We start from the raw sequence: 25,549 nt of genomic DNA on the forward strand, positions 1-25,549 counted from the left end.
CAGGAGCCAGCAGGCACCTACTGGTGAAGACACACAGCCCAGGAGCCCTCCCCGTGCCCATCACGGCAGCCCACGCACCCTTGCTCCTCCATCAGCTGTCCTCCACGTCGCTCACCTGCACTCTGAAGCCAGGTAGGACTGACGGCCACTGTTTTCCTTCTTGACACACTCCTTCATGAAACAGTCATTGCCCTGCCAGCCCTCCTGGCCCCTTCTCCTATCAGTGGACCCTGGTCATCCTCCACAGCATCCAGCAAGGTCCAGGGGCCACGGGCCAGTCCTAAGGGCCAAGGCGTCCAGGACTCAATGATGTTGATACACCACATTTCTAAACTCCTGAAGGAAGGACTGTTTGTTGGTGGTCAGAACAGACATGCTCCTTGCTGGAACCAGAGGTGAAAAGCACGAGGCTTCCGTGAGGTGGGGTGCTCGGGGAGCAGGTGCTCGGGGACCTGGGCCCTCGCAGTGGAGGCACTGTGCGTGCTCTCAACAGACCCAATGCAGACTTGACGCACGTGACTCTGTTAGAAATGTGAAAAGCAATGCTATTGAGAATACATGAGCTCCGGCTTCCCAGTCATCCTGGTTAGGCGTCGAAGCAGAGACACAGCTTGGGGTGGACGCCTGCAGGACTGACCAGGGGGTGAGCAGTGTCAGCAGAGACCACTCCCACAGCATGCTTGCGGCTAGGTTCCCCAAATTCATGAACCTGGTCTCTACGTTCAGCTGAAGGAAGGCTTACCCCTGTTGCTCCTTCATGGTTCCTAAGGATGCACACACAGCATTCCTAACACAGTGGAAAGCCTTAAACTCACTAGCATCTGTTTAAACACGAGTTAAGTCCATTGAGTTTTCTGTTTCGTGCTTTTGAGTCCTTAGCACCCAGAACAACAGTTGGCAGATAGGTATTTTGGGATTTGTATAAATAGAACAGGCAGACATATGAAGAACATTGAGCTGAGACCCACCGCCTCGGAGGCCGAGCAGTGCGCCAGTGACGTGTTTGAAACATGCCCACTTGTGTCGGGCGGGGGCTGCTGTGGTGTGTTCCAGCAGAGACAAGCCTGTCCTGGGCCCCTGTCCATGGGGAGAATACGTTGGACAGGTGATGGGGGGTGCCGTAGGCTTGGTAAACATCAGCCCAGCAGGGGCTCACAGCCAGGCTGCCTGGGTTTGCTTTAACTGTACACAAAAAGTGCACATCTGTCCACACAGGTGCACAAACTGCTGACCAATGCCGGCGATTCTCTCTATATACAAACTCTTCCATTAGCAATTTTGAAGATCATTTGTTAAATCTCTATTTAATGGAATACAACCTGGATTATTTTATGCCCAGACACAATTCCTAATCCAAGTCACTTCTATAGGGCATTCCCCTGTGAGGAGGGACGGTCAGCCAGGGGCCACTCAGGTCCTCTGAGGACGTGGTGTCAGCACTGGTGGTGCCTCCAATCCAGAGAGGATCTCTCCCTTCCAGGCTGCTGAAATCACGTAGACGCCTCGCTGCTGCCCCAGGTTGGGGTCTCTGCAGGCTGAGTGTTCCTGGCACAGAGCACTGGTGAGGACTGAGGAATGGTCCCCCTCTGCAGGCTGAGTGTTCCTGGTACAGGGCACTGGTGAGGACTGAGGAATGGTCCCTCTGCAGGCTGAGTGTTCCTGGTACAGGGCACTGGTGAGGACTGAGGAATGGTCCCTCTGCAGGCTGAGTGTTCCTGGTACAGGGCACTGGTGAGGACTGAGGAATGGTCCCTCTGCAGGCTGAGTGTTCCTGGTACAGGGCACTGGTGAGGACTGAGGAATGGTCCCTCTGCAGGCTGAGTGTTCCTGGTACAGGGCACTGGTGAGGACTGAGGAATGGTCCCTCTGCAGGCTGAGTGTTCCTGGTACAGGGCACTGGTGAGGACTGAGGAATGGTCCCTCTGCAGGCTGAGTGTTCCTGGTACAGGGCACTGGTGAGGACTGAGGAATGGTCCCTCTGCAGGCTGAGTGTTCCTGGTACAGGGCACTGGTGAGGACTGAGGAATGGTCCCTCTGCAGGCTGAGTGTTCCTGGTACAGGGCACTGGTGAGGACTGAGGAATGGTCCCTCTGCAGGCTGAGTGTTCCTGGTACAGGGCACTGGTGAGGACTGAGGAATGGTCCCTCTGCAGGCTGAGTGTTCCTGGTACAGGGCACTGGTGAGGACTGAGGAATGGTCCCTCTGCAGGCTGAGTGTTCCTGGTACAGGGCACTGGTGAGGACTGAGGAATGGTCCCTCTGCAGGCTGAGTGTTCCTGGTACAGGGCACTGGTGAGGACTGAGGAATGGTCCCTCTGCAGGCTGAGTGTTCCTGGTACAGGGCACTGGTGAGGACTGAGGAATGGTCCCTCTGCAGGCTGAGTGTTCCTGGTACAGGGCACTGGTGAGGACTGAGGAATGGTCCCTCTGCAGGCTGAGTGTTCCTGGTACAGGGCACTGGTGAGGACTGAGGAATGGTCCCTCTGCAGGCTGAGTGTTCCTGGTACAGGGCACTGGTGAGGACTGAGGAATGGTCCCTCTGCAGGCTGAGTGTTCCTGGTACAGGGCACTGGTGAGGACTGAGGAATGGTCCCTCTGCAGGCTGAGTGTTCCTGGTACAGGGCACTGGTGAGGACTGAGGAATGGTCCCTCTGCAGGCTGAGTGTTCCTGGTACAGGGCACTGGTGAGGACTGAGGAATGGTCCCTCTGCAGGCTGAGTGTTCCTGGTACAGGGCACTGGTGAGGACTGAGGAATGGTCCCTCTGCAGGCTGAGTGTTCCTGGTACAGGGCACTGGTGAGGACTGAGGAATGGTCCCTCTGCAGGCTGAGTGTTCCTGGTACAGGGCACTGGTGAGGACTGAGGAATGGTCCCTCTGCAGGCTGAGTGTTCCTGGTACAGGGCACTGGTGAGGACTGAGGAATGGTCCCTCTGCAGGCTGAGTGTTCCTGGTACAGGGCACTGGTGAGGACTGAGGAATGGTCCCTCTGCAGGCTGAGTGTTCCTGGTACAGGGCACTGGTGAGGACTGAGGAATGGTCCCTCTGCAGGCTGAGTGTTCCTGGTACAGGGCACTGGTGAGGACTGAGGAATGGTCCCTCTGCAGGCTGAGTGTTCCTGGTACAGGGCACTGGTGAGGACTGAGGAATGGTCCCTCTGCAGGCTGAGTGTTCCTGGTACAGGGCACTGGTGAGGACTGAGGAATGGTCCCTCTGCAGGCTGAGTGTTCCTGGTACAGGGCACTGGTGAGGACTGAGGAATGGTCCCTCTGCAGGCTGAGTGTTCCTGGTACAGGGCACTGGTGAGGACTGAGGAATGGTCCCTCTGCAGGCTGAGTGTTCCTGGTACAGGGCACTGGTGAGGACTGAGGAATGGTCCCTCTGCAGGCTGAGTGTTCCTGGTACAGGGCACTGGTGAGGCTTGAGGAATGTTCTTACCAAGACATCGAGATTGCAGTGGGCAGAGAGAAAACGACCAGCCCATGGCTATCGCTGCTGGGTTGAGGTACCACTTCCTGTCTATGGGACAGCTGGGCCCTCCCCATCTGGCCAAGCCCTCGGGAAGCCTGCACAGGTCACTGCCCTCCCCCTGCCCTCCTGCCCCTGCCTGTTCGTGGCCAGGGCTTCTTGTTACCACTGTCCTCATATCTCTAGTGCAGGCAAAAGCAGGGCCTGGACACACAGACCCCCTAAAGCTCTCTCACATGCCTATCATCAACCTGGTCAGCTTGGAGAAGACCAGGGGGCATGTGCTCTGGAGTCCCACCGAAAGGAACCACGTTCGCATTGTCTCAACAATGGGACAGCAAAGTCCATGCCATGTCTGCTTACAAAATGACAGTGACTTTATGAAACCACAGCCTTGAAGCCTGACCGGGAGCACAGCCCCCAGGCACACTCAGTCAGTGCCCTGAGCAGCCCCAGTGGCTGGGGACGGGCTCCTGCTGACCCTGCTGTTGAGGAGGGGCTATCCCTGGCTTTTGCTGTCTGGTCTCCTCCTTGCAGAAGCGCTGCCTGTCTTCATCCTAATCAGGCAGGTAAGCGATTGGTTTAGATTTTTGTTTTGATTTATGTGTGTTCTAAACTTTGAGTTTGAATGTAATTGCAGTAGGTCATACTACCTTTTTAGAAAATTTACCCAAAACACAGGTTTCAGAGTTGAGTGAGATGATTATTATATGTAAATTAATGCAAATGTTCATGCTAATGTCCCACAGCATGGCGATGCACTACTGTGAGCATGTAGGTTGTCACCTTGTCACAGATCAGTCACCAGGGAACCAACACAGCTCACCACTGACCACTCTTCCCCTCGCCATTCCCACAAGAGGAATCATACTGTGTCTCCCAACCTGTGTGTTTTCCATGTGGAAGTCAGTGTACGGGTTCTTCGTGCATGCTGACTGGAAGTTAATTTCCATTGAGCACACGTCCTTGGGACCATGTACCTGGGAAGCCCGAGGGCCACCGTGCAGGTGCAGCCTATCGCAGCACCAGAGTCAGGAGGGCCGTGGGATCGGGGACTGTGCCAGGATCGGGCAGACGCAGATGGAGCAGGGTTTGGGCTCTGCTTCAGAACCGCTCCACCAAGCCCAGTGTTGAGGAAGTGGCATGGTCAGCTTAGGGAGGAAGCAAAGTCCACGCTGATGGGACCTGCTTTTGGGTTTCCGTATGATATGTGAAAACTAAAAATGTGCTGTGCAATGAATGCCAGTGCTTGGGGGGACTCTGAGGACAGCGGAGGCGGTGAGAAGCTGCTGGGAGCCCATGAACTCCAGCAGGGGCGAGATGCTGAGGCCCAGTGGCTGAGGTGGACCAGGTGGCACCCATGGGAGAGTTGACAGGGTCCCCTGTGCCTGAAGACGGAAAACAAGGTGTATCTTTTCAGAAGAGCATCAAAGCTTTTCTCATATAAAGAAAACAGGAAAGGAACTGACAAAATAATTCTGCCCTGAAGTCTTGTTTTAACTGAGGGACTCTAAAGTCAGTTCTCTGAGTGAGGTACAGTGCTCGGGACAGTGTGCAGGCCGATCACTGCTCAGGGCTTCTCAGAGGATGGCCACCTCAGGAAGCTCTTCTTTATTAATTCTAGTGTCCTCTCCCTGGAACCGGAGAGCAGCATGCAGGTGGCACCAAGGAGAGGCCTCTGCTAGTCTTGCAAACATCAGGCTCATTTTGGTGAGCTGCTGTGAAATCCCCCTGTCCCAGCCCCGTGGGACAACGATCAGTGACTGACTCAGGTCCCTTCATCCTCCATCCTTTTGTCCCTTCCCCTCTGCCACAGTGACAGCTAGCAGGGCAGTGAGACAGCACCAGCCTGCACCAGCCTCTGGTCAGGAAGTGGCCAACTACATTTTCTGCCATGAATTTAACTGGTATCTGAAAGAGAACAAAAGAAAAAGAAAGATTTTTTGGTTTTCCATGGCCCAAAATATTTGTGACAAAAGTCAAAGTTGCTCACTGTCACACAGGGGTGATATGTTTGGAGCCGGACTTGTCTACGGTGCTACCCTTCGAATTCTGCACCGAGAATACATGGGGTGCCTGTGCCATCTTTATGTGCATGGTGAAGACATGAACTAGGAGCAGTGAACCTGGGCTAAAGAATGGGAGCTCACAAACAAACACGAGTAACCCACAGCTGCCTCTGGGAGGTCAACACGCTCCACACCATCAGAAAAATAGGCACTTACAGAAAGTAGCACCCTGCATCCCCAGCTGTACAGGAAGTAGACCTGCAGGCTCCTTCAGGAACAGTCCTCCCACAGCAGGGGACAGGAAGCAGCAGCTCTCCCATGGTGATCTGGACCAGCTTCACTTACACCAGGGCATGCAGCAGGCAGGCTCTGCCCCTCATAGAGAAAACCCCTCCATAAATCCCCAGATCAGCCCAGAGCAGGAGTGTGCCATCAGCACTTAGAGTGCCTGCCATCCACCCTCACTGTGCCTGCAGCAGGTGCCAAGATCTAGGAGCTCAACTGGGGTGTCGAGAGGCGCATCTGACACACCACGTCACGGTGACAGCCCCAGCTGTGCAGTGGTCGGCCAGCCTGATCCAGTGCTCAGCCACTCACCAACCACAAGCAAGCTGGAGATAGACCCCGAGCTAAGGACTCCGGTCTCAGCAGCTCCCTCAGCACTTTTGAATGAGGCATATTCTCAAACCAGCCAGCTGGGCCCCAGGGCTCCAGTGCCAGCAAAGGGAATCTGGGCAGTATTGATTTCATAAGACCCCACGTTCCCGCAAACACTCTCCCCAGAACCCTCATCCCAAGGGAGGTTACGTGAGCGGGAAACGCAGTCTCTGTCATGCTCAGAAGGCTGCTGGCCGCGCTCACCACTGCCCTTGTTTCCAGCAGTGACTGTCCAGAGCCGTGAAGGTTCGGCCCATGTTGTGAATTCTAAAGAGTGAGCGCGTGGTCACGTGTGCTAGGCACAGAACCTGCTCTCCTGGGATTGTGCTGTGCACCAGCATTCCGTGGCCTGGTTTTGTAAAGTGCACACCCTGCATCCCCAGATGGGATTTGGGATTTCTGACCTGTCCAGCAACTTACCCAGAACACAAACTGGCTGCTGTGAAGCTAGGTTGGAGTCCTGGGATCCTGCGTCCTCCTGGCTTCCTGAACCACCAGAGCATTGGACATGTGCAGAGATGGATTTAGCCAAACCTCACAATAGCGCAGGAGGAAAACATGGCCACATCAAAGAGGAATGATGGCATTAGCACAAAACCAGTGATAACAAAAGCACGTGGTAATTATGGAAATGAGAGATGGCGGAAGATGGGGGAGGCGGGCCAAGGGGCCGGCCACATTCACAAAGAGGCTGCACTGTTCCTTTAGTGAGCACAGCGTGCAAAGCGACAGGACATACGAGGAGGCTGCACCTTGATTTATGTCTCCTGCCACAACTGAGTCCTTACTGAATAGACAGAGTTGAGTAGGACAATTCAGAAATCCCTGATGCCATTAAATCAGCATTGTTAGACAGGGAACATAGTTAGTAAGTCTCCTTTTATATGTAATGTTTGTGGTCACCTCAAAAGCAGCAGCATTGTCAGCACCGCTGTTGGGTTTGGAGAAAGTCTGGAAGCCCACATCACAGGTGTTACCTACTTGCATGTTTGTTTCCCGTCAATATCTGTTCCTGTCCAGTGTGAGTATGGTTGTGCAGGCTGACATTACCTTCAAGCTCTCGCGTCATAAGATTCTTGGTTGTTGCCAACTCTTCACAAGCACCTGTTCTACCTGAGGAGACACTGGCACTTCAGCGGCTCCACTGTGTGCTGGGTGTTTTGTGTGTCACCTCATTTCGCACACCTGACAGGGAAGTCATCACCCCCACAGCATGAATGGAACCCAGAGCAGTCGAGGTAGGGTCTGGGTGTCCTGCCAATCCCGTGCAGCACCATCCTCCTCCAGCCTGGGCCATGGAATTGCCACATGACAGCCAACCCCACATCTGGCTGGTCCATTTTCCGTTCCCCTGAGCAACACACCTCACTGATGGCCACTGCTGGGCCTCCACTCTGCAAGGCCAGGGGTGGGTAGAGTGCTGTGGGAGAAGGAGCTTGGTCCAAGGTTGGGTGGGGCGGGGACCAGGAGCTGCTGGTACCATGCTGGTGTCCGTAGGGTCTCTCTGGGGACTCAGTGCCAGGTCCTAGGAGCCCATGAATAAAATGATAACCAGCCTCTCTCAGTGTGGCACTAGCTGCTGCAAAGCCGAGGATGCAGAGGCCTGCCCAGCTGTCGGTGGCTGCCGCTTCTTAGCAAGCCTTCGCCCTCGGTGCATTTAAATCATAACTTACACAGGTCGATGCTTTAGTTGCCATCTGCAAGGTGAAATCCACCCAAGACAGTTGGATCTGCTTGAACCGGGGGGTGGGGGTGCCCTGGCTGTCAGTGTCAGACGCTGTGGCTGAGGTCACAGGGAGCTCCAATGTCTCCGAGGCCTTTGATGGCTGGTCTCGCCTGGCACCTGTTCTCGCCTGGCTCCTGTTCTCATGTGATCTGAATGCAGATGAATGTGTGTGCATGTGTATGCATGCGTGCTGGGTGCACACGTTCCTGCACCTTTCCACTGCTCTTCCAGCAAACCAGTTTCTCCCTGACACTCGGTTTAAACATCATTTGTGTCTTTTGTTATCTATTAAATTCTGCTTTCCCCAATTCCTATGAAAGCTGCTTCCCAGGTCACAGCCACAGTGAGCAGGGGAAACATCATCACTACGGAGTCCTGATCTCCATGGGGGTGTCGGGGTTGGCACCGTTTTGGGCCACTGCCCTGCTAGCCCTAGAGCCAGATGCCGGATGCTGCCCAGCTTAGTTCTGAGGTCCCAGAGTCGGGAGGGGGATGTCAGCTCAGGCGCCCCGGGTCCCAAGCTTCAGTTCCTAGGACTCCCTGCGCCTCCTCCCTCACCTTCTGCTCCCCTGCCCTTCTCCCGCCATGTGTCTGGGGACTGTCTGTCTTCCCTGCCTGGTCTACACTCCCAGCAGGTGAGGACTTGCTCAGCTTCATCACAACTGTGTCCCCAGAACCCGAACAGCACCCAGCAAAGAGCAAGTTCACAACACCCAACTGCCAGGTGAGCTAGGTGCTTTCTTCTTACTGGGTCTCAGCTGAACCAAAAATCAAGGCAAATTCCCTCTCATCAGAAAAGGGCTGCGGGTGGGACCCTGCTCTGCTGCCAGCCTAGTGTTAAGTGACGCCTTCCATCCTCAGTGAGCCCAGCCTCCAGCCACACCCGGGCTGTGGAGACCCACCTGCAGGTCAGGCAGGCTCTGGCCAGCCTGGATCCTGTACATCTCCAAAGCAGGCACAGGAGTGGCTTCACAGGACCTCTGGGGCAGTGAACAAGGTGACCTGCAAAGCTAGGCTGACCTAGACAGGGCCATGTGGACACCAGCATGAGGGTCGCTGGCCCTGCCCTGCCTCGCCACCCCACTGGCTCCACTTACATCCTTGGTTTTCCTGGGTGCCCTCCTCCCTCTAGAAATACTAAAGCCACCCAGCTCTGACACCAGAGCTTACAGGGAACTGTGAGTGACAGGTACTGGACTCCCTGCTCCATCAGGGCTCAGCTGTGTCTTCCTACCGTGGCAACAGGGGTCCACCCCTGTGCCTTCAGGAAGATGCTGTCCCAGGGATGAAATAGTCCACTACACTGCCCTGTCCATTGGTTACTGCTCAGCAGGACCTCCCTCTGCCCTGTCCTCAGGTCACTGATCATCAGGACCTCCCTCCCTCTACCCTGTCCCCAGGTCACTGCTCAGCAGGACCTCCCTCCCTCCTGCCTGTCCCCAGGTCACTGCTCAGCAGGACCTCCCTCCCTCTGCCTGTCCCCAGGTCACTGATCATCAGGACCTCCCTCCCTCTGCCCTGTCTCAGCAGGACCTCCCTCCCTCTGCCTGTTCCCATGTCACTGTTCAGCAGGACCTCCCTCCCTCTGCCCTGTCCCCAGGTCACTGCTCAGCAGGACCTCCCTCCCTCTGCCCTGTCCCCAGGTCACTGCTCAGCAGGACCTCCCTCCCTCTGCCCTGTCCCCAGGTCACTGCTCAGCAGGACCTCCCTCCCTCTGCCCTGTCCCTAGGTCACTGCTCAGCAGGACCTCCCTCCCCCTACCCTGTCCCCAGGTCACTGATCATCAAGACCTATCCTGCTCTGGCCTGTCCCCAGGTCACTGCTCAGCAAGACCTCTCATGCTCTGGCCTGTCCCCGGGTCACTGCTGAGCAACTCCTCCCTGTTTAGTGAGAACTCCTGGGGAATCTCTCTCCTCTCTGTGGCTCTCCATCCCTCAGCATCCGGGTCCTTGTCTCTGCTCATTTAGCATTTACCCTCACTGCCCATTCTCAGGGTCATTCTTTGACCTAAACACGTCATCTTCTCTCCTTTCTTGGCCTTTGTGGCCTGCAGACCTGAGCCAAGGCCTTGGCTTATGATAGGGCTAAGGAGGGGCTTATCTCTGGAGACATAGCTGCTGGTGCTTCTTTCTGAGACAGGGGTGGGCTGGCATGGAGGGTGAAGGCCTCCCGGCACCCAGAGCCCAGTATCCCACCTTCTGTGGGGTGATTTTGGCAGCCCTGCCTGTTTGCTTCCTCCTGAGAGACAGCTTTCCTTGAGCCAGGGGCAGGGGAGGTGGATTACCATGTTTACGCAGAGCTCTGGGCTGCTGTGAGCATTAATTAAACTGCTGTTTGGAAGGAACGTGTAGCTGCCCCTGAAAGGTGGCCCAGAAGCACAGGGCTGATTATTAAAGTATTAAATCCCCAGTCTGCCACTAGATAGGGGCAGCTTGACTCAACCCTCCCAAACTGCTCAGAGATAAACAGGATTCCTGCACATCCCACCCCTGAGTGAAACGGAGATGCTAACAGGGAGCTCTTCACTTGCTCTCAGACATCTCCATTTCCACTTGGAAGGTGCAAAGAGGCTGTGCCCCAGCCTCCCTAGCACGTAGCTACTTCTTCCAGGTAACCTGGAGCAGGGCAAAGACGCACAGGAGCCCGAGTTCTGGTAAAGGACGGAGTTCCAGCACAACCCGATGCCCCTGGGCGTTTAACAGATACTTCTTGCCAAATCTGAGTCCTAAACAGTTCACGGGCGAATGATGCCACCACCACCTGCCACAGAACCTCGGGCACAGGTCTGTGTGCAGAAGCAGGTGGCCGCCTGCAGAAGCCGCAGGCGCCCACGCCCAGGTCCAACCTTCCTCCTGGGAGCCTCTGCAGGCAGACTCCCCCTTCCCTCTGAGAATTGTCCTCATTTTTGAGCGTTTCTGTCAATCTAGCAGGAGTTGGTGGCAGGGGGCCAGTTTCCTCCAGCGTGTCACCAGCCATGTAGGACACGCACACCAGCTGAACCTGGACTTCTCTGGAGAGACAGGATTGACAGCTGAGGTTACACCGTCCGAGTTCTGGTGGAGGCAGCTTTTAAGTATAAGTGCCCCACCCCATGAAGGCCAGAGGCTCAGTTCCAGGCTGGCTCTGCCACCAAAGCTGTGGCCTGGGCACAGCAAGTCACTCCTCTGGGCTTTGACAGGCTGGCTTGTCCACCCCAGCAAGGCCGGGCAGGTCAGAACACCATTGGTGTGTTGGTCAGCAATCAGATGCCATTGCTGATGAGCAGGGGCTTCAGCTGTGAGCAGAGCACGGTGAGCCGGCTCCCAAGAATCGTTCCAGGGAGCTGAACATGACCAGCGGGGAGATGAAGCCTGGATGCCCTGCTGTTTCACACGGAGGACTGAAGTCCGCACAGTGCCTGGCGCAGAGGGCATGGCCAGAGAGCTCAGCCGAGGCATTAACAGCGCCCCCTGCTGAGCAGAGTTCTGCATTAGCTTTCGCCACTTGTTACATCATCACATTTGTAACAGAGGCTGAAATCAGAGATAAGAGCATATCAACAAACTAGTACACAGTGACAGTAATGTCACTACCGACTGCCACTTAGTGAGCACCTAACAATGAGTTCGGCCATTAGTGTGCTGTCTATTCAGAAATTGAAAACTGCAGAAAATTGGTGCTCATGAAACAAGGTGCTCCCGCCAGCAGGTACCACGTGGTAGGGCTGCAGTGACCCAACTCTGTCTTTAAGTCACTTGACCACTGTGCAGTTTCACTGGTTGGTTGAGTCACTTAAAGCATTAGCCCATCAATGACATTAGAATCCCCTTCACAGCTCAGCGGGAAGGATCTCTCTTGTTTTGTTTTGTTCTCCTTCATTCCTTCCTTCCTTCTCCCTCCCTCCCTCCCTGACATCCTGCCCCTTCTTTTCCTCCTTCCTTCTCCCCCCTCTCTTCCTTCCCTGCATCCACAGCCCACATCAGCCAACAGTCAGGCCTGGACTCAGGAGACACAAAGACTGGGGCACTGTCCCTGCTCTGTGGTCATGCATGGTCCTTGAACTGAGGAGTCTGCAAGGAAGCTCGGGTGCCAATCCAGGCAAAGGAGGGAGCAGGGAGACGTTCTTCGGTCAAAGAGAAAAGGCCACCATTTCCCTGCCAGGATAGGCCTGGCTTCAGATCTTCTGTGGTCCGGGTGGCAGTGTCCTTGGAAGACAAGGACACACCGCCTCCTCACTGTCTGTGTGGTGGACTATCTTCTGAGGAACACTGAGTTCCCAAGGAAGGGGTTTGGAGTTCAGTGCCCAGTGGTCAGCAGCACTTGGTGGCACTGCTGGCTTGTGGGCAGCAGGTTGCTGAGCCAGGGTGTGGAGGGAGACCACCAGGAGGTGGTGATCCCTGTGGCTCTATCTGAGGAGCTCTGGAGCCTGCAGCTCAGCTGAGGCCTCCCGCGGCTGCTGGCATCACTGGCGGCTGTGGTGAGCAGTGCAGCGGGAGGGAGTGAGGTCCGGTCCCGGGGGCCGGTGTCCGGCACCTGCAGGCTCTTCTTCCCCTGATCTGTGGAGGTTTAACCACCCAGAGGTTTTCAGCCCCACAGACCACAAGAGCCAGAGACGCTGAGTCGTTCAAAAGGGGTGAAACAATGAACATGCTGGGAGTTGTTGGGGGCCAGCCACCCCGCCACTGCCCAGGGCTCCTCCAGGACGAGAGGAGCTCTGTCCCTGCTCCACATCTCAGCCCTCTTGGCTCCACTGGGGGTGGAGGGAGCAGGCTTGTCACGTGAGCAGCGTGGGTTTGCAGAGAGGACACATTGGTTCAGTCACGGTTTGCCCTCTGACTATCGGGGGACCTTGGAGCAAATGCTGCACCCTGAGTATCAGATTCCTCATCCATAAAATCAGCATGACGTCTAATTGATGGCTAATGCAGAGTGTATGAGAGAAAGCCATTTAGACTCTTCTAGCCCCACGGTCTTGGAGGAGAGCAGCCCAGCTCTGCAGCCTCTGGGGAACCAGGGCTAAATGAGGAATTTCCCCCCAGCCCACTGCATGAACCACTCCTGCCTCGGACCTGGGAGGGGACGTGCAGCATCTGGAGGCTCCCCGACCACCTTCTCACAGCCCACATGTTGCTACTTGGGCAGGGCTGGCCCTGGGGCTCCTCACACTGCTGGGAGGGCAGGCCTCAGTGCACCCATCCAGGGTGAGGCCAGGAAAGGTCTGGCTCCTGGGGGAGCCCCGTGCACGGCCCTGGGTGCCCGCACAGGCTGCTGCCTTGTGTGCTCCTGGAATCCTTAGGTGGTGTGCATTGTTCTTCCTGTGTTGCAGATGGAGAAGTCGGGGCACAGAGATATTAAGTGACTTTGCCACTGTCCCAGGCTGGGGAGGACCAGGAGCAGCACCTAGAGAGAGCCCGGCCCTGGGCCGCGTCCTGCCCAAGGGGCCACGCTGCCTCCGTCCTCAGAGGACACCGCTTCCTGCAAGGTAGGGCTGCTCCTCAGGAGCACAGCTACCTTCTGCACCTTGGTGGGGTCTGCTCCAGGCTGCTTCTGTGGGGGAGCCACTTCCTCAGGCCTTCAAAGCAGCTCTGGGCACCCCCACTCTTCCCAAGCCCTCTGTCCTCAGCACCCTGACCCTCTCGAGGGCAGCTGCACTCTGCCCTGCCAGGCCTTCATTCAGCCATTGCCCTCTCCATGTTCTACCCAGTGCCTCTTCCCCTCAGAGGTAGGTGGAGGGCCACGGTCTACAAGAAGGAAGAGGAGCCTGGCCTGCCCTCCCAGCTGGCCCCTCCTCGTCCCCTCAGGCCATCCTGCCCCCTGGCTTGCTGGCACACTCTGGGACCTCTGCACTTGTGAATGGCCCTGCCTTTCCTGGTGCTACCATGGAACCCCTTTGTCCATGTCAGGACTCTGCACTCCTTCCCAGCAGGACGTTCCCCTGGCCTCACTCCCTGGTGGCCAGAGGGACTCAGCACCGCCACCCAGTGCCCCACACTGGCCACAGCTCAGGCCTGCCCTTGCCCTGCACCCTGCAGAACTCTCTGGCTCTGGCCCAGGGCTGCTGGCAGTTTCTTCAGGTCTCTTTCTGTGGGTTGGGAAATGCTCCTGATGGGCATGTCCATCACCTGCCCTGGGAGGCCCTGCAGTGAGCTGAGTCCTCCGTGAGTGCTGTGAGCTCGGGGCAGGGCAGCTATGCAGGAGAGCGTCCCTGAGTGACATCTTGGCCATGACCCAGGACAGGTGTGACCACGGGGTGCACATGTGCTCTCTGTGCCAGGTGGGCACAGTGCTGCTGGCTGCACGCGGCCGGCCCTCCACAGCTAGCGGGTTCTGGTGCAGGCACCTGAGTGCCCATAGCTGTCCGGTACTCATATCATGTGAGGGAAGCGTGATTCTCATCCTCTAGCTGTGTGCGGCCACCACAGGACCCAGAGGCACAGGGACTAAGCGCCCTGCCTTTGTTAAAGTCCCAGCTCACCCCTCCCCCAGATTCATCTCTGTGCCCCTGGACTGTCCCATCTCCTTCTTCCCATAGGCCTGCTGTGGAACTGTGCGCCTCCCCTCCCGAACACCGCTGTGCCACAGACCACGTGGCCTGCCAGGCAGGCTCAAGCCTCTCTAACTCTTCTGCTCTTTGTGCTCTCAGATTTTTCTCCCTAAAAATTAATCAAATCAATTCTGGGGGAAAAAACTATTTAGGGAAACAATAGCCAGGTATAAGCACACACCTGTACTCCCAGCTACTCAAGAGCTGAGGCAGGAGGATCCCAAGTTTGAGGCCAACCTGGGCAACTTAGTGAGATTCTGTCCCAAGATGAACTAGCAAGGGCTGGCTGCAGCTCAGTGGTGGGGCACTTGCCTTCCACTCATGAGGACCTGGGTTCCATCCCCAACACCACAACATTGGAAGGGAGGGAGGGAGGGAGGGAGGGAGGTAAATTGAAGTTCCCATACAAATGGACAGTTTTTTAGTATTTTTCTGTGTCGAAACATGAGAAAATGCTTGACCTCATTAGAAGTTAGGGAAAGACAAATGAGAAAATTGTTTTACTCAGAAAAAGGGAAAACTTAAAGCTATTCATTGAGATGGGCCAGGGACAGAAAGACGGACGGCACGACTTTAAAAACAGACACAACCAGTATCACTAAAAAGCACACGGAGTTTACACCTACCTTCAGGACAAACTGACAGTGTGCTTCAGGAAACTTGTGAAGGCATGTTAAACTGCATGTGGTATTTGTTGGAACGCACTTTTGGGGTGGAATACAGCAAACAGATGAAATGAATCATCCGAAGGGTCCCTTGGGAGAGGACTCAGAGGAGGGCTGGCACGTCACAGCCTGTGCCCTGGGGGTAGGGGGTGAGAGTGGCAGCTTCAGCCACTGCAAGCGCACATTCAGACCTCGGGCACTGACTGCAGGGAGAGGGGTTTGGAAGGGAGAAGCGGCCAGTGACGGAAGCCCGTGTGCAATGGAGCCTGCTGAACAAGGCCGCGCCCAGGAGACGCTGCTCTGTGTCTTTGTGGTGCCTGGGCTGCTCCTGGTGGGTGAGGCAGGGGCTGTGCTGAGCAGGGGCTCCCTGCGCCCTCCGCCTTCTCTGGCCCTGACGCTGCAGCAAGACTGGAAGCTGGGACCAGAGGTGGTCAGCAGAGGGGCCCCCGGAGCCTTCAGCCTGACACTGGGACGGGGCAGACTGCAGGTACCACAGCAGACAGAGTGACAGGGAGCCACAGAGGAGTGGGTCCTGAGGACCCCACTGTGTCCGGGCTTACAGGGAAGGCTTGAGTGAGGGCCACATCCAGGGAGGTGGGCGAGAGCGAAGCCAGAATCTGCTAAGTGACTTAGTAGGGAAGTAAGACCAATGTGATCTCAAGACTCCAGAAGAAAGGACAGAGCACATCAAATTAAGTAGCAACTGAGAAATAAGAGTCACCAGGGTCCACATGTGGATAGAACCTGGGCCTGGCAGGAAGCAGGAGGCAGGCCAGGGAACGGGGCAGTGGGGACGTTCGAGAAGGGTGGGGATAGTGAATCCTGAGACTGCACCATGCAGGGTGGTGGGTCTGCTCAAATCCTGGCCAGCATCACAGGCTCGCTCCTCGCTCACCTGGAAAAGCTGCCCACCCCACACCCTCAAAGCCTTGCCCTCCTGTTTTTCCCAACGTCCCCGGACACACATGTTACATTACACATGTAGGACTGAGAGGACGGAGGTTCCCGGAACTCAGGAAACTTCCTAGATGGTGCAGATAAGAATAGAGGAAGACTGTGGCCCTGTGGGGCCTGGCAGCTGGGCACATGGACAAGGCCCCTGCCCAGTCCTGCCTCAGGCGCAGTGGAGCAGCTACAGCCCCTGGGCTTGGTCCATGGGTCTTCTGTCACAGCTGGTGGCCAGGAGTCTTCTTCCCCAGCTAGTCACCACCAGTCTAAGGCTCTCTCCTTGATGCTTAAGAAACCGAGCATCACAGAGAGGAGCCGAGTGGTCAGAAAGTTGCCCGCCTGCAAGGAAACCACGTTCCTATTTAGTTCACCTCAGCAAACACCCACCAGCCAAGCCACGGCCTGCCACGGGCCTGCGGGGGCCGAGGGAGCAGTGCCCGGGCTGCGTCTGGACCACGGGCATTGTTCCCACATGCAGAGGTCCCAGAGCTGACCCTCCCAGGGCCTGATCCCCTCCCTGGCAACCAGCTGCCACTTCTGGGAAGATAAAATCAGCCGCTCTCTCACCTGGTCAAGGGAACTTAGGCATCGAACACCTGGCGAAACCAGTTGGGTGGATTAAGAGGGTTTGTCTAGGGAGCAGAAGACTCAACTAGAGAAGGAAGCTGGTTCCCCACACCCACTTTTTAGATTCTGTAAATATATCCAAATGTAACCAAGTCTCCATTCATGGGGTACTCCCTGGCATTTGTGGGGTACTCCCTGGCATTCATGGGGTACTCCCTGCCTGAGTGTAGCCACCGTAGGCCAGCTGTCCTCTGAACAAGACTGATGGCACCAGAGTTGGATCCCAGCATCCACAGGGCCAGGAGACAGCCACCCTGGGCATGGTTTGTGGGGTGTGCCATTTCCTCTGGGCTGCTGCCCCTCCCTGCAGCAGCTGTGGGCAGGAGGAACGGCGAGCAGCCTCCAGGTCACCACATTTTCCAGCAGAATCAGGAATCAGATCTGGATTTGAGCCCCAGAGTTTAGATGCTAGCCCCTGGCTAAGCACTAAGCACCCTGCAGGACAGCCCCTTTCTCTCCTGGTCATGAGACTGGCTGCTCCCAGCCCTGTTTCTGCCAGAACTTCTTGCTAAGAAAGCAAAGGAAATGTAGTGAGGAACATTCACATTCAGAAAATCAAATTTTAAAATGCAAATAGCAGCTTACTTTTTTACTTCTGCACTGAGGCTGAAAGGCAACCACTGTTTCACCACAAAAAAAAAGAAAAAGAAAAAAAAAAAACGTTCCACCTCCCGGAGGTACCTGATGTGGTGTCCTCTAAAGTCAGGTAGACGGCACTGCCGGTCTGGACGCTGAGGACAAACTCGCAGAGACTAAACAGAGTGCCTCCAGAGAGAATGCTTCAGCTTGTGGGTGGTTCCCTGCCAGCGTGGACCAACAGTCCCACCAGGCTCCGCCTGGTCCCAGGTCCCTAGCTTTGCCTAGCCTCCCCTGGCCTCCCCTGGCCTCCCCTGGCCTCCCCTGGCCTCTGGGAGCAGGGCTGAAACTCCAAGCCTGAGGATCCACTCCTGGAAAACTGAGGGGCTTTTGTTCTACTTCTGCCCGAATGTGCCTCATGGGGGCTTTGGGAGCCCCTCTGCCATTGCCAAGAGCACACAGATTGGAAAACTCATCTCCTGTGGCTATGGAGCGCGACGTCATCCCTTACTGGAATAGAATCGAACGGGTCACCTACTTTGTCCTGCACCACTCCTGCTGGAGCCCCCAGCCTCCCTCTCAGGCTCAGACACAGACCTGAGGACCCCTCCCTGCACACAGGATGCCCAGCCTTCCTCAAGTGAATCCGCTGGGGTCCTTCAGCAGCCGTGAGAGACTCCTCAGCTTTCCTTCCCCTTGAGACCCAAGAGGAGCAATGGCTGCAGCCAGGTCCCAGCCGGGTCCCAGCCAGGTCCGCGGACCTCGGTTCCCACCCAGCTGCTGTGCCTGGAGACCTCTGTGCAGCTGTTTACTCACATCATGAAAGATCCTCAAAGGGGTCATAAAATTATTAATAGTACTCCACAGTGTGGCTGACCAAGAGCCGCAGCTCCTTCCAATCCTGTATCCATTCCCTCGTCTGCTGAAACGCCGACTCCTGCTCTGCCCAGCACCTTCCTGGCACAGTGCCTGCCTGCCTACCAGACACGATCTTGTTTTATTTTAGCTTCATCTTTTTCCTGTAGTCAAAGGACTAAGGGTGGAGTGAAGGCAGGATGGTGGTTCTGCATCCAGACCCTGCGCTGCCTCTCCACAGACACACGTGCGCACACACACAGATCCTGGTGAGTGGAAGGAACCCGGGGCGTACCCCAGAGTTGGTGCAGTCTCATTTTCTCTTATTGGCTTCTCACTCTGCAGCTGACCACAGCAAGATGACCAGTCGTGGTTCTGCAGGCCACCTACTCCATAACATCTTTACTGTAACAAGCAACATGTTGGTTGCTATTTTCTTAGAATTTCTAACATTATTTTTAAAGTCCAAAGCAGGCTGTTGAGGGGATCTTTAGGGTTCTAGGATCATACATATGCTGAGTGCCACTCCCCCGTTCTGCACCTTTAGAGCAAGGTGCCTCCCACCATCGTTCTGGACCCATCAGCCGTCCTACCCAGATTTGTGTGCACATTTCCCTAGTGGTCTAGTAATCTGTCTTTGCAGTTGTGTGGGTGGGCATGCCCAGGGCTCCACGGGGGTGAGGTGGAACTTCCAGGGCATCCTCAGGCCAGAGCAGGCGCACAAGCACATGTAAGTTTTGATCCTAGCTGCACGTTAGTCCCACCCAGAGCTGAGCGTCAGCACCAAGCTGTTACCTTTCCAATAGCCTGTCTGGGAGCAGTTAGCAGAGGTGGGTCATTGTGCCTGGAGCCTGGAGGAGGGACTCAGAAAGTCAGCTTCTAGCCTGACCTGTCCACAGACCCTCCTGCTATTCAGCACAGGATGGGTAGGAACCATGTTGAAAGGGAAGGAGCAGGCTCCATCCCATGGAGGTGACGGTCATGAGAACACCATGAAATGGCCAGCTCCTGGGAGGCCAGGCATGTGGAACAGCTGCTCTGTTCTGTGTCTGCCAGGAGAGTGTGGAGGTCCGTCCCTGTGCCTTGCCGTTGCTGGCCCTGACCCCCAGACTTGCACACTGGCTGGCCGGAGAGGACTGAGTCATCCGCCTCACTGCTCCCCTTGAACAGGGACGCGGAGGGAGGCCCGAGGGGGCACGCCCAGGTCCTTCTGTACTTCATCTGCCTAATTCCCCCATTTCCACCCTAAGCAGTTGGATAAGTGGAATTGAACAATCACAGCTCACAATGCCACAAACTAGAAGCCCATTTGTCTCTCCTGACTCCTCTGCAACCTCTTGATCACCATATTCACCTTTATTTACTGTGAATATCAGCACAGATGCTGCACATCACTGTGGCAGTCCTGCACCAAGATCCCTGAAAAACAGAAAATCCTGCCGTATTTTGGAAAATAATTTTAAATAGTTGTAGCACTCTGTCTAAACACTTATCAAAGATGCCTAAATACATATATTTTGGATTCCTGACCTTCACAGATGGATTTTTATTAGTCAAAACTTGCTTGAGCCTGAGTTGAGTTGTAGACACATTCTCTCTCTCTTTTTCCCTCTGAGGAATGCTGGGATGGAACCCAGGTCTCACACAGCCTAGACAAGCAGTCTGGCCCTGAGGTGCACCTCCACCCTTTTCAGTTTGTCTTTTGAGACAGTCTCTCTAAGCTGCCAAGCTGGCCTTGACCTTGAGCCATGTGCCTTTACCTCCCAGGCAGCTGGGATCACGGGTGCTGGAGGACGTGCTTTGAATGGCATGAAGCTGGGAGGTCAGCGGTCAGGCTACCTGGACAGCAAGCCCGGGAGTGAGTGTTCCCGGGAGCACCTGTGTGCAGTTTATCAGAGTTGGGTCTCTGTTTCAGTCAGCTTTGGTATCGCCGTGACTGAAAGACCTGACGAGAAGTATTTCAGAGAAGGGAGAGGTATTGGGGCTCACGGTTTCAGAGTCTCAGTCCACAGATGTCCGACTCCATTGCTCTGGGACTGAAGTGAGGAGGCAGACCCCATGGCAGAAGGGTGTGGTGGAGGAAAGCAGCTCAGTCAGGAAGCAGAGAGCTCCCCTCTCAGGGACAGAGTACAAACCCCAAGGACACACCCCAGTGGCCCACCCCTCCAGCCAGCCGGTACCTGCCTGCATCGCCTCCGGCTGATCCGCTCAGGAGGATGCGCACACTGTGAGCTTGGGCCCTCTGTCCAGTCCTTCCTGCACTGCCTCACTGGAGGCCCGGGGCCACTCCCTCCTAACCCCAGGGGGCTCCTGGCTCCCCTTTCCACTCCTTTCTGTGACTCTTACCCGTCACACAACTCAGTGAATTCAACCTTGGCTTCTGCCTGCCTCGAGCTACCCTCTTGACAGCACTAAGCAACAGAGACACGGACCATTCTTTCCAGGATAATGGAGGAGCGATGGGGTGGGTGCTGGAGCTCAGTTCTGGGGTCACAGCCTGAGGGCGTTCAGCTCTGGTCCACAGGCCTCTTGCCCGGTCTGCTGGGAGGGCCACATGGCAGGGAGAGAGCAGGTCCCAGTGTCCAGGCTCCCGCTGGACCCGTGACTGTGACGCACACAGGACGGGACCTCAGGACGCAGCCTCTGGAGCGCGAGGGGTCTCACTGGGTCTTTGTCAGCTTTGTGCCCCTGGCAAGAACAGCCGCGGGGAGACAAGGCCGTCTGGGCTCCGGGTTTCAGAGTTCCCCTCCTTGGTGGCCTGCGGCTCCACTGCTCTAGGCCTGAGGTGAGGTGAGTGTCATGGCTGGAGGGCGTGGAGGTCAGCAGCTCAGCTCACGGCTGACAGGAAGCAAGGAGAGAAGAACCAGGGGACAAGATATAAACCCAAAGGCACAGCAACAGTGACCCGCCTCCTGCAGCCACACCCGGTGACTGCAAACTCACCATCCACAAATAGGCTGTCCCCAGTACCTCACACTCCCCACCTAACCTAGCCACCTCTCCTCCCGTGGACGCCCAGGAGCTTTGGAGGGCCACGTTATAGTCAACCCCAACAACTGGATCTATGAAATTCAGTGCATTTAAAACATTCTCTCTCTTCCCTGAGCCTCAACCTGAGGAAATTGTGCCCTGATTGGGAGAAAGGGGAAGACAAAGATTACAAATTAAACTCTGTTTCCAAAAGCGAAGTCTCACATTATAAAATGGTACGCTTGCTCTCTTCAATGCATCCTTCCTGATGGCTTTTCTTGGCACAAAAAATAAATTTCTGAAGTTCAGTACAAAACCATATAAAGTTACTTACAGTAGCTATCATTACTTTTAAAGTAAACATGATTAAGCAATAAAAGAATAAATGCTAAAGCGGCCCTCTCAGGATGCTTTTTCTAAATGTAAGTTACTGGAGAGGCCACCAGAGCTGGTAAGTGGGGTGAGCAGTCTCGGGCCCATGGAGATCTAGCAGGAGTGTGGGAAACGTCTCGGAGCCAGGCCAGGCCCTGCTGATGCAGCTACTGAGCTCAGGCTTAAAGCTGCACAAGAGTGGACGGCTGGGGTCCCCGCGACCCTGAGTGAGGATGCCCCTCCGGTGTTGGCTGGCCTGTGGCTGCTCACATGCAGGTGTGAGCCTAGAAAAGGAAAACCCTCCTGGACTCATGGACCAGGAATTCTATGCTTTCTGCTGAATTGCTTTCTGCTTACACTTCTTTAAACATCTAGGTAAAAGTAAAACTCCAGACAATTTTGAAACTCTTTGCATTTTAGTTTCTGGGGCTGAAAGAGAACAGAAAGGGAACCATGATTTATTGATTCCGTGTCTACTATACATTGAGCGCGATGCTAGACGTTTTAGCAGTTATGGAATGCTCCCAGCAACAGAGCCACGTTGGCAGAGTAAAAGACATTCCAGAGCCACTGTAACTGAAGCAGGATTAGCACTGCATAGACTAGCACTGGCGTGGAGGAGCAGAGAGTCCAAAAGCAGACCCAGCAGGAATCCAGCAGGCAGCACGAGGGCCGGGTGGTTAGTGGAAGAACCATCATGCAGCTCCAGAAAGAATTAGCATTGCCCTCTGAGTGCAAATAGATGCCTGGAAGAACAGAATTAAATGCAGGGAAGAAAACAACGCATGCAAGTCTCACCACAAATGGTGGAAATCCTGGTTTTCACCTTAGTGGGTGACAACTTAGCTGGGACCTCAGCTGGGTTGAAAGCTGTCTCCTAAACCACTGTCAGTGCCATTAGTGCAGGGTTTGGGCCAGAGGTGGACAAGTGGAGCTAGCCAGGAGGCCACTGAGCGGGGCTGAGCCTGCCCTTCTCAGGAACTACACGTGCCCACTGCAGGAAGTCCCACAGCCTGGTCACCACCCCCAGGCACAGCTTGGGCTCCCAGGAGCCGGCTGCATGTTTCCAGATTTGGGGGTCTTTCACATCCTGCTCCTCTCCTAGAATCTCTGCCTCACAACTCCTGTTTTTATCCTGAGCTCCCAATTAACCTGTAAGACTCAGGTCAACGCCATCTCCTCCAGGCTCCCTGCTCTTCACCTGGCTCCATCACGCCAGCCGGAGAGCGTGACGCAACTCACTTCCCTCACAAAACATGGAGCTCCTTTCTGAATTCCTTAGGAGAATAGGGTTTCGTCCATACTTCTGTGTCCCCAGGCCTGTGACGACTGCCCTGGCCCCCAGGCGTCCTCGGTTTTGGCAGGACATAAAATGGCAAGCTTTCTGCCACTGAAGGTGGCCTGAGACTCTGGTGGCTCTGCCCCCATCACCTTGCCCATGCTGCCCTGAGGGACTCCATAGGGTGCTCAGGACACCCACCTCCACCCTCAGTGTGTCTGGATTCAGAAGCTCAGTGTCCCAGGCACGTACCTGGCAGTGGAAGCACCCTGCTGAAGCGTCCCCTCTCCTCTTGACCCTCTGTCCTGGCAGACTCCCCTCACAGGGAGAAGGCACATCTTCTTTGGCCTATCTGTCACGTTCTTGGTACAAAGCACACCTCAGAATCACGCAGATGTGTCTAATCAAAGCCCTGAGAAGAGAGTGAATAGTTCGCACTTCAGGGTTGATGGACATATATATACCCTGCTGCAGAGCATGGAGGCCTCCCAGTTAAATGTTCCCACCAGATCAGGGTCAGCAGACTATTCCTAAAATGGTTTGCAAGGAGGGCCTGAACCTGGTCTGCCACGGCCCTGCGCAGCCTTGCTCCATAGAGCCCCGGGGACAGCATGCGGGGTGGGGGCAGCGCCATACCCTCTGGGCTGCACTGCAGGGCCAGGACTCTGATGCTGCTCGTCTGTCCCCAGATGGATGTGGACGCCGAGGAGAAGCGCCATCGCACACGGTCCAAAGGGGTTCGAGGTAGGCCCCCTGCATCCGCAGTCACTTGTGTCCTCTGGTCACTTTGGTAATCCTGACCCCCAACACCCTCTGGTGATTTCCTGGGGGGGTGCCCATGATAGATGATACAGCTCACCTCTTCTCCGTCTTTCTGCAGTTCCCGTGGAGCCAGCCATACAGGAGCTGTTCAGGTCAGTGCTCTGTGGGTCAGGCCTGCCCCCACCTGCCCTGCAGACACCCTCACCTGCAGTGGGGCACGGCACTCAGCTCCCCGCAGCCTGCCGCCCCCTGCTGCTCTGATGGCGTTGCCCTGGAGACTGGCTAGTGAGCGGTGACCCCGACATGTGGCTGTCTGGGCGCCTCCTCCTCTGAGCCGTGGCGCGTGGCTGCTGGGTAACCTCTTCTTTCCTGTTGCAGCTGTCCCACTCCTGGCTGTGACGGCAGTGGCCATGTCAGTGGCAAGTACGCCAGACACAGAAGGTAATGCCTGCCTTGCTTGCTGTGCTGTCTGTGGTGCCTGGCTGCCCGCCTGGCGGTGGAGATGCGGGCAGCTCTGGGAGGGCTGCATGCCATGCCCTCTGCTCCTCCCCTCGCCTCGCCAAGCTCTCATGCGGACAGCCTTCTGCCTCGGAGGAGGTTCTCACCACACAAGCCACCCCAACTTTGGCAGACGATGATGCCCCAGGGGACCACACACATCAAGAACACCCACTCAGCACGCAGGCACCAGGGCTGCCCAGGGCTTCCTGGGGAGAGCGGGTTCCTCCTTCCCATCTGTTCCTCGCAGTAGCAGCAAGACAGCAAACCTTAGCAGATAAATTGAAATGGGACCTACTGACCTGGGAAAGGTAGCCTGAACTTGGCACCTGGGCAGCTGCCAGGTGAGGGCAGTCTGGGGTGCCAGGTGGGTAGATCACACCAGCCAGATATGGCGGAAAGTGACAGTTATGATGGGTGTGCCGATGGTGAGGTGGCCAGTGGCCTAGTGGCTGGACACTCATCCCAGCAGGAGCCACCGCCTTCCCGTGGCCTGTGGCTGGACGTGGCTGGCCTTTCATGGAGATCCAGGGTTTCCTGGGGGTGCTTTGCTAACTGTCGGGATTTTGGTTGAGGACTGAGCTCGCTCCATCCTGAAAAGCCCTCTGTGGCCAGGCCCACACCACCACTCCTGCGTGGGGCTGCAGTGGCTCTCGGTGACCTCTCCCCCTGCCTGTTCAGTGGAACAGTAAGTGATGGGTGAAATCAAGCAATTATTTTGGCTGTCAATTAGTGAAATTAAAGGAAAAATTACAAACTACTCCCCAAGGCTGTGGTAGCCAAGCAGGTGGCCAGGTAGTGAGTGCCATGAAGAAAGGGCCGTCTGCCACCCGGTTACTTGCCAAAGGGTCACTAGACATTTCCCCCACCAGGATTTTTTTATTTAATTTACTAAATTTGATTAATTTTGTTATTGTTCTTGTGGCGTGAGAGAGTAACTTGCTGGACAGAGTCGCTGACGTAGGCACAGCTTGGGGTGCTGGCCAGGATGTCCACCTGTGCGCTCCCAGCCTCCAGGCTCAGGGCTGCTCTGTTTCCAGCAGAAGCAGATCAGCACATCATGAGCCAAACGGCTGCATTCTGCTACAAAAAGAAGTTACTACATTTGGCTACAAAGTTTTAATTGAATATACGCTAGGTATAATTTTATAGCTACGGTTTTGAAGAAAAAAAAAACATGAAGTTCCCCCAAAATTATTTCAAAAACACATTGGTTTCCGTGCCCTGCAGGGGATTGCAGGGGCATCAATGGGCACACTAGGCCTGGCAGCCCCTGGTGTATGCAGAGAGCATCTGCCTCTGCCCCTACTTCTCCCCAGATACCCATGTCCTCACCAAGGTGCACTCAGTTGGCACCAGATTGAGGTGCCCTTGCAGGAAGCCCGTGTGCTGCTGTCCATGGGGCTGGACAGTGGGGCCTCGCCTTCCTCCCAGCTTGGTGCTCGCATGTGACCACAGAGGCCCAGGAATCTCAGGGAGCTAATTGGACGGGGTGTGGGAGGGCTGGTGGGGAGCCACGCTGGACTGTTGCGCACAGGTTCTCCCTGATCTTACACAGCACCGTCGTGTTTTTACCATGACTCCCCCGTCATTACTAGGATTCCTAGTACCGCCGCA

The 25,549-nt window shown here is 55.6% G+C and overlaps 1 protein-coding gene across 29 annotated transcripts in view; it reads left to right on the forward strand.

The window, feature by feature from the left end:
* Positions 1-25,549, forward strand: part of Myt1l (myelin transcription factor 1 like) — a 340,605-nt gene that overhangs the window by 189,572 nt on the left and 125,484 nt on the right. For 24 of the 29 annotated variants that reach the window (XM_048804898.1, XM_048804894.1, XM_048804908.1 and 21 more), the window contains 4 exons: positions 13,163-13,318; positions 23,362-23,416; positions 23,553-23,586; positions 23,813-23,875. In XM_048804898.1, coding sequence (XP_048660855.1) covers positions 23,362-23,416; positions 23,553-23,586; positions 23,813-23,875 — 152 coding nt within the window. In that variant the 5' untranslated portion in view covers positions 13,163-13,318. The remainder of the gene's footprint in view (positions 1-13,162; positions 13,319-23,361; positions 23,417-23,552; positions 23,587-23,812; positions 23,876-25,549) is intronic. The other 5 variants (XM_048804919.1, XM_048804914.1, XM_048804917.1 and 2 more) reach the window with 1 other exon arrangement.

This window comes from Marmota marmota, unplaced genomic scaffold (assembly GCF_001458135.2).
Source record: "Marmota marmota marmota unplaced genomic scaffold, marMar, whole genome shotgun sequence".
Classification (NCBI taxonomy): domain Eukaryota; kingdom Metazoa; phylum Chordata; class Mammalia; order Rodentia; family Sciuridae; genus Marmota; species Marmota marmota.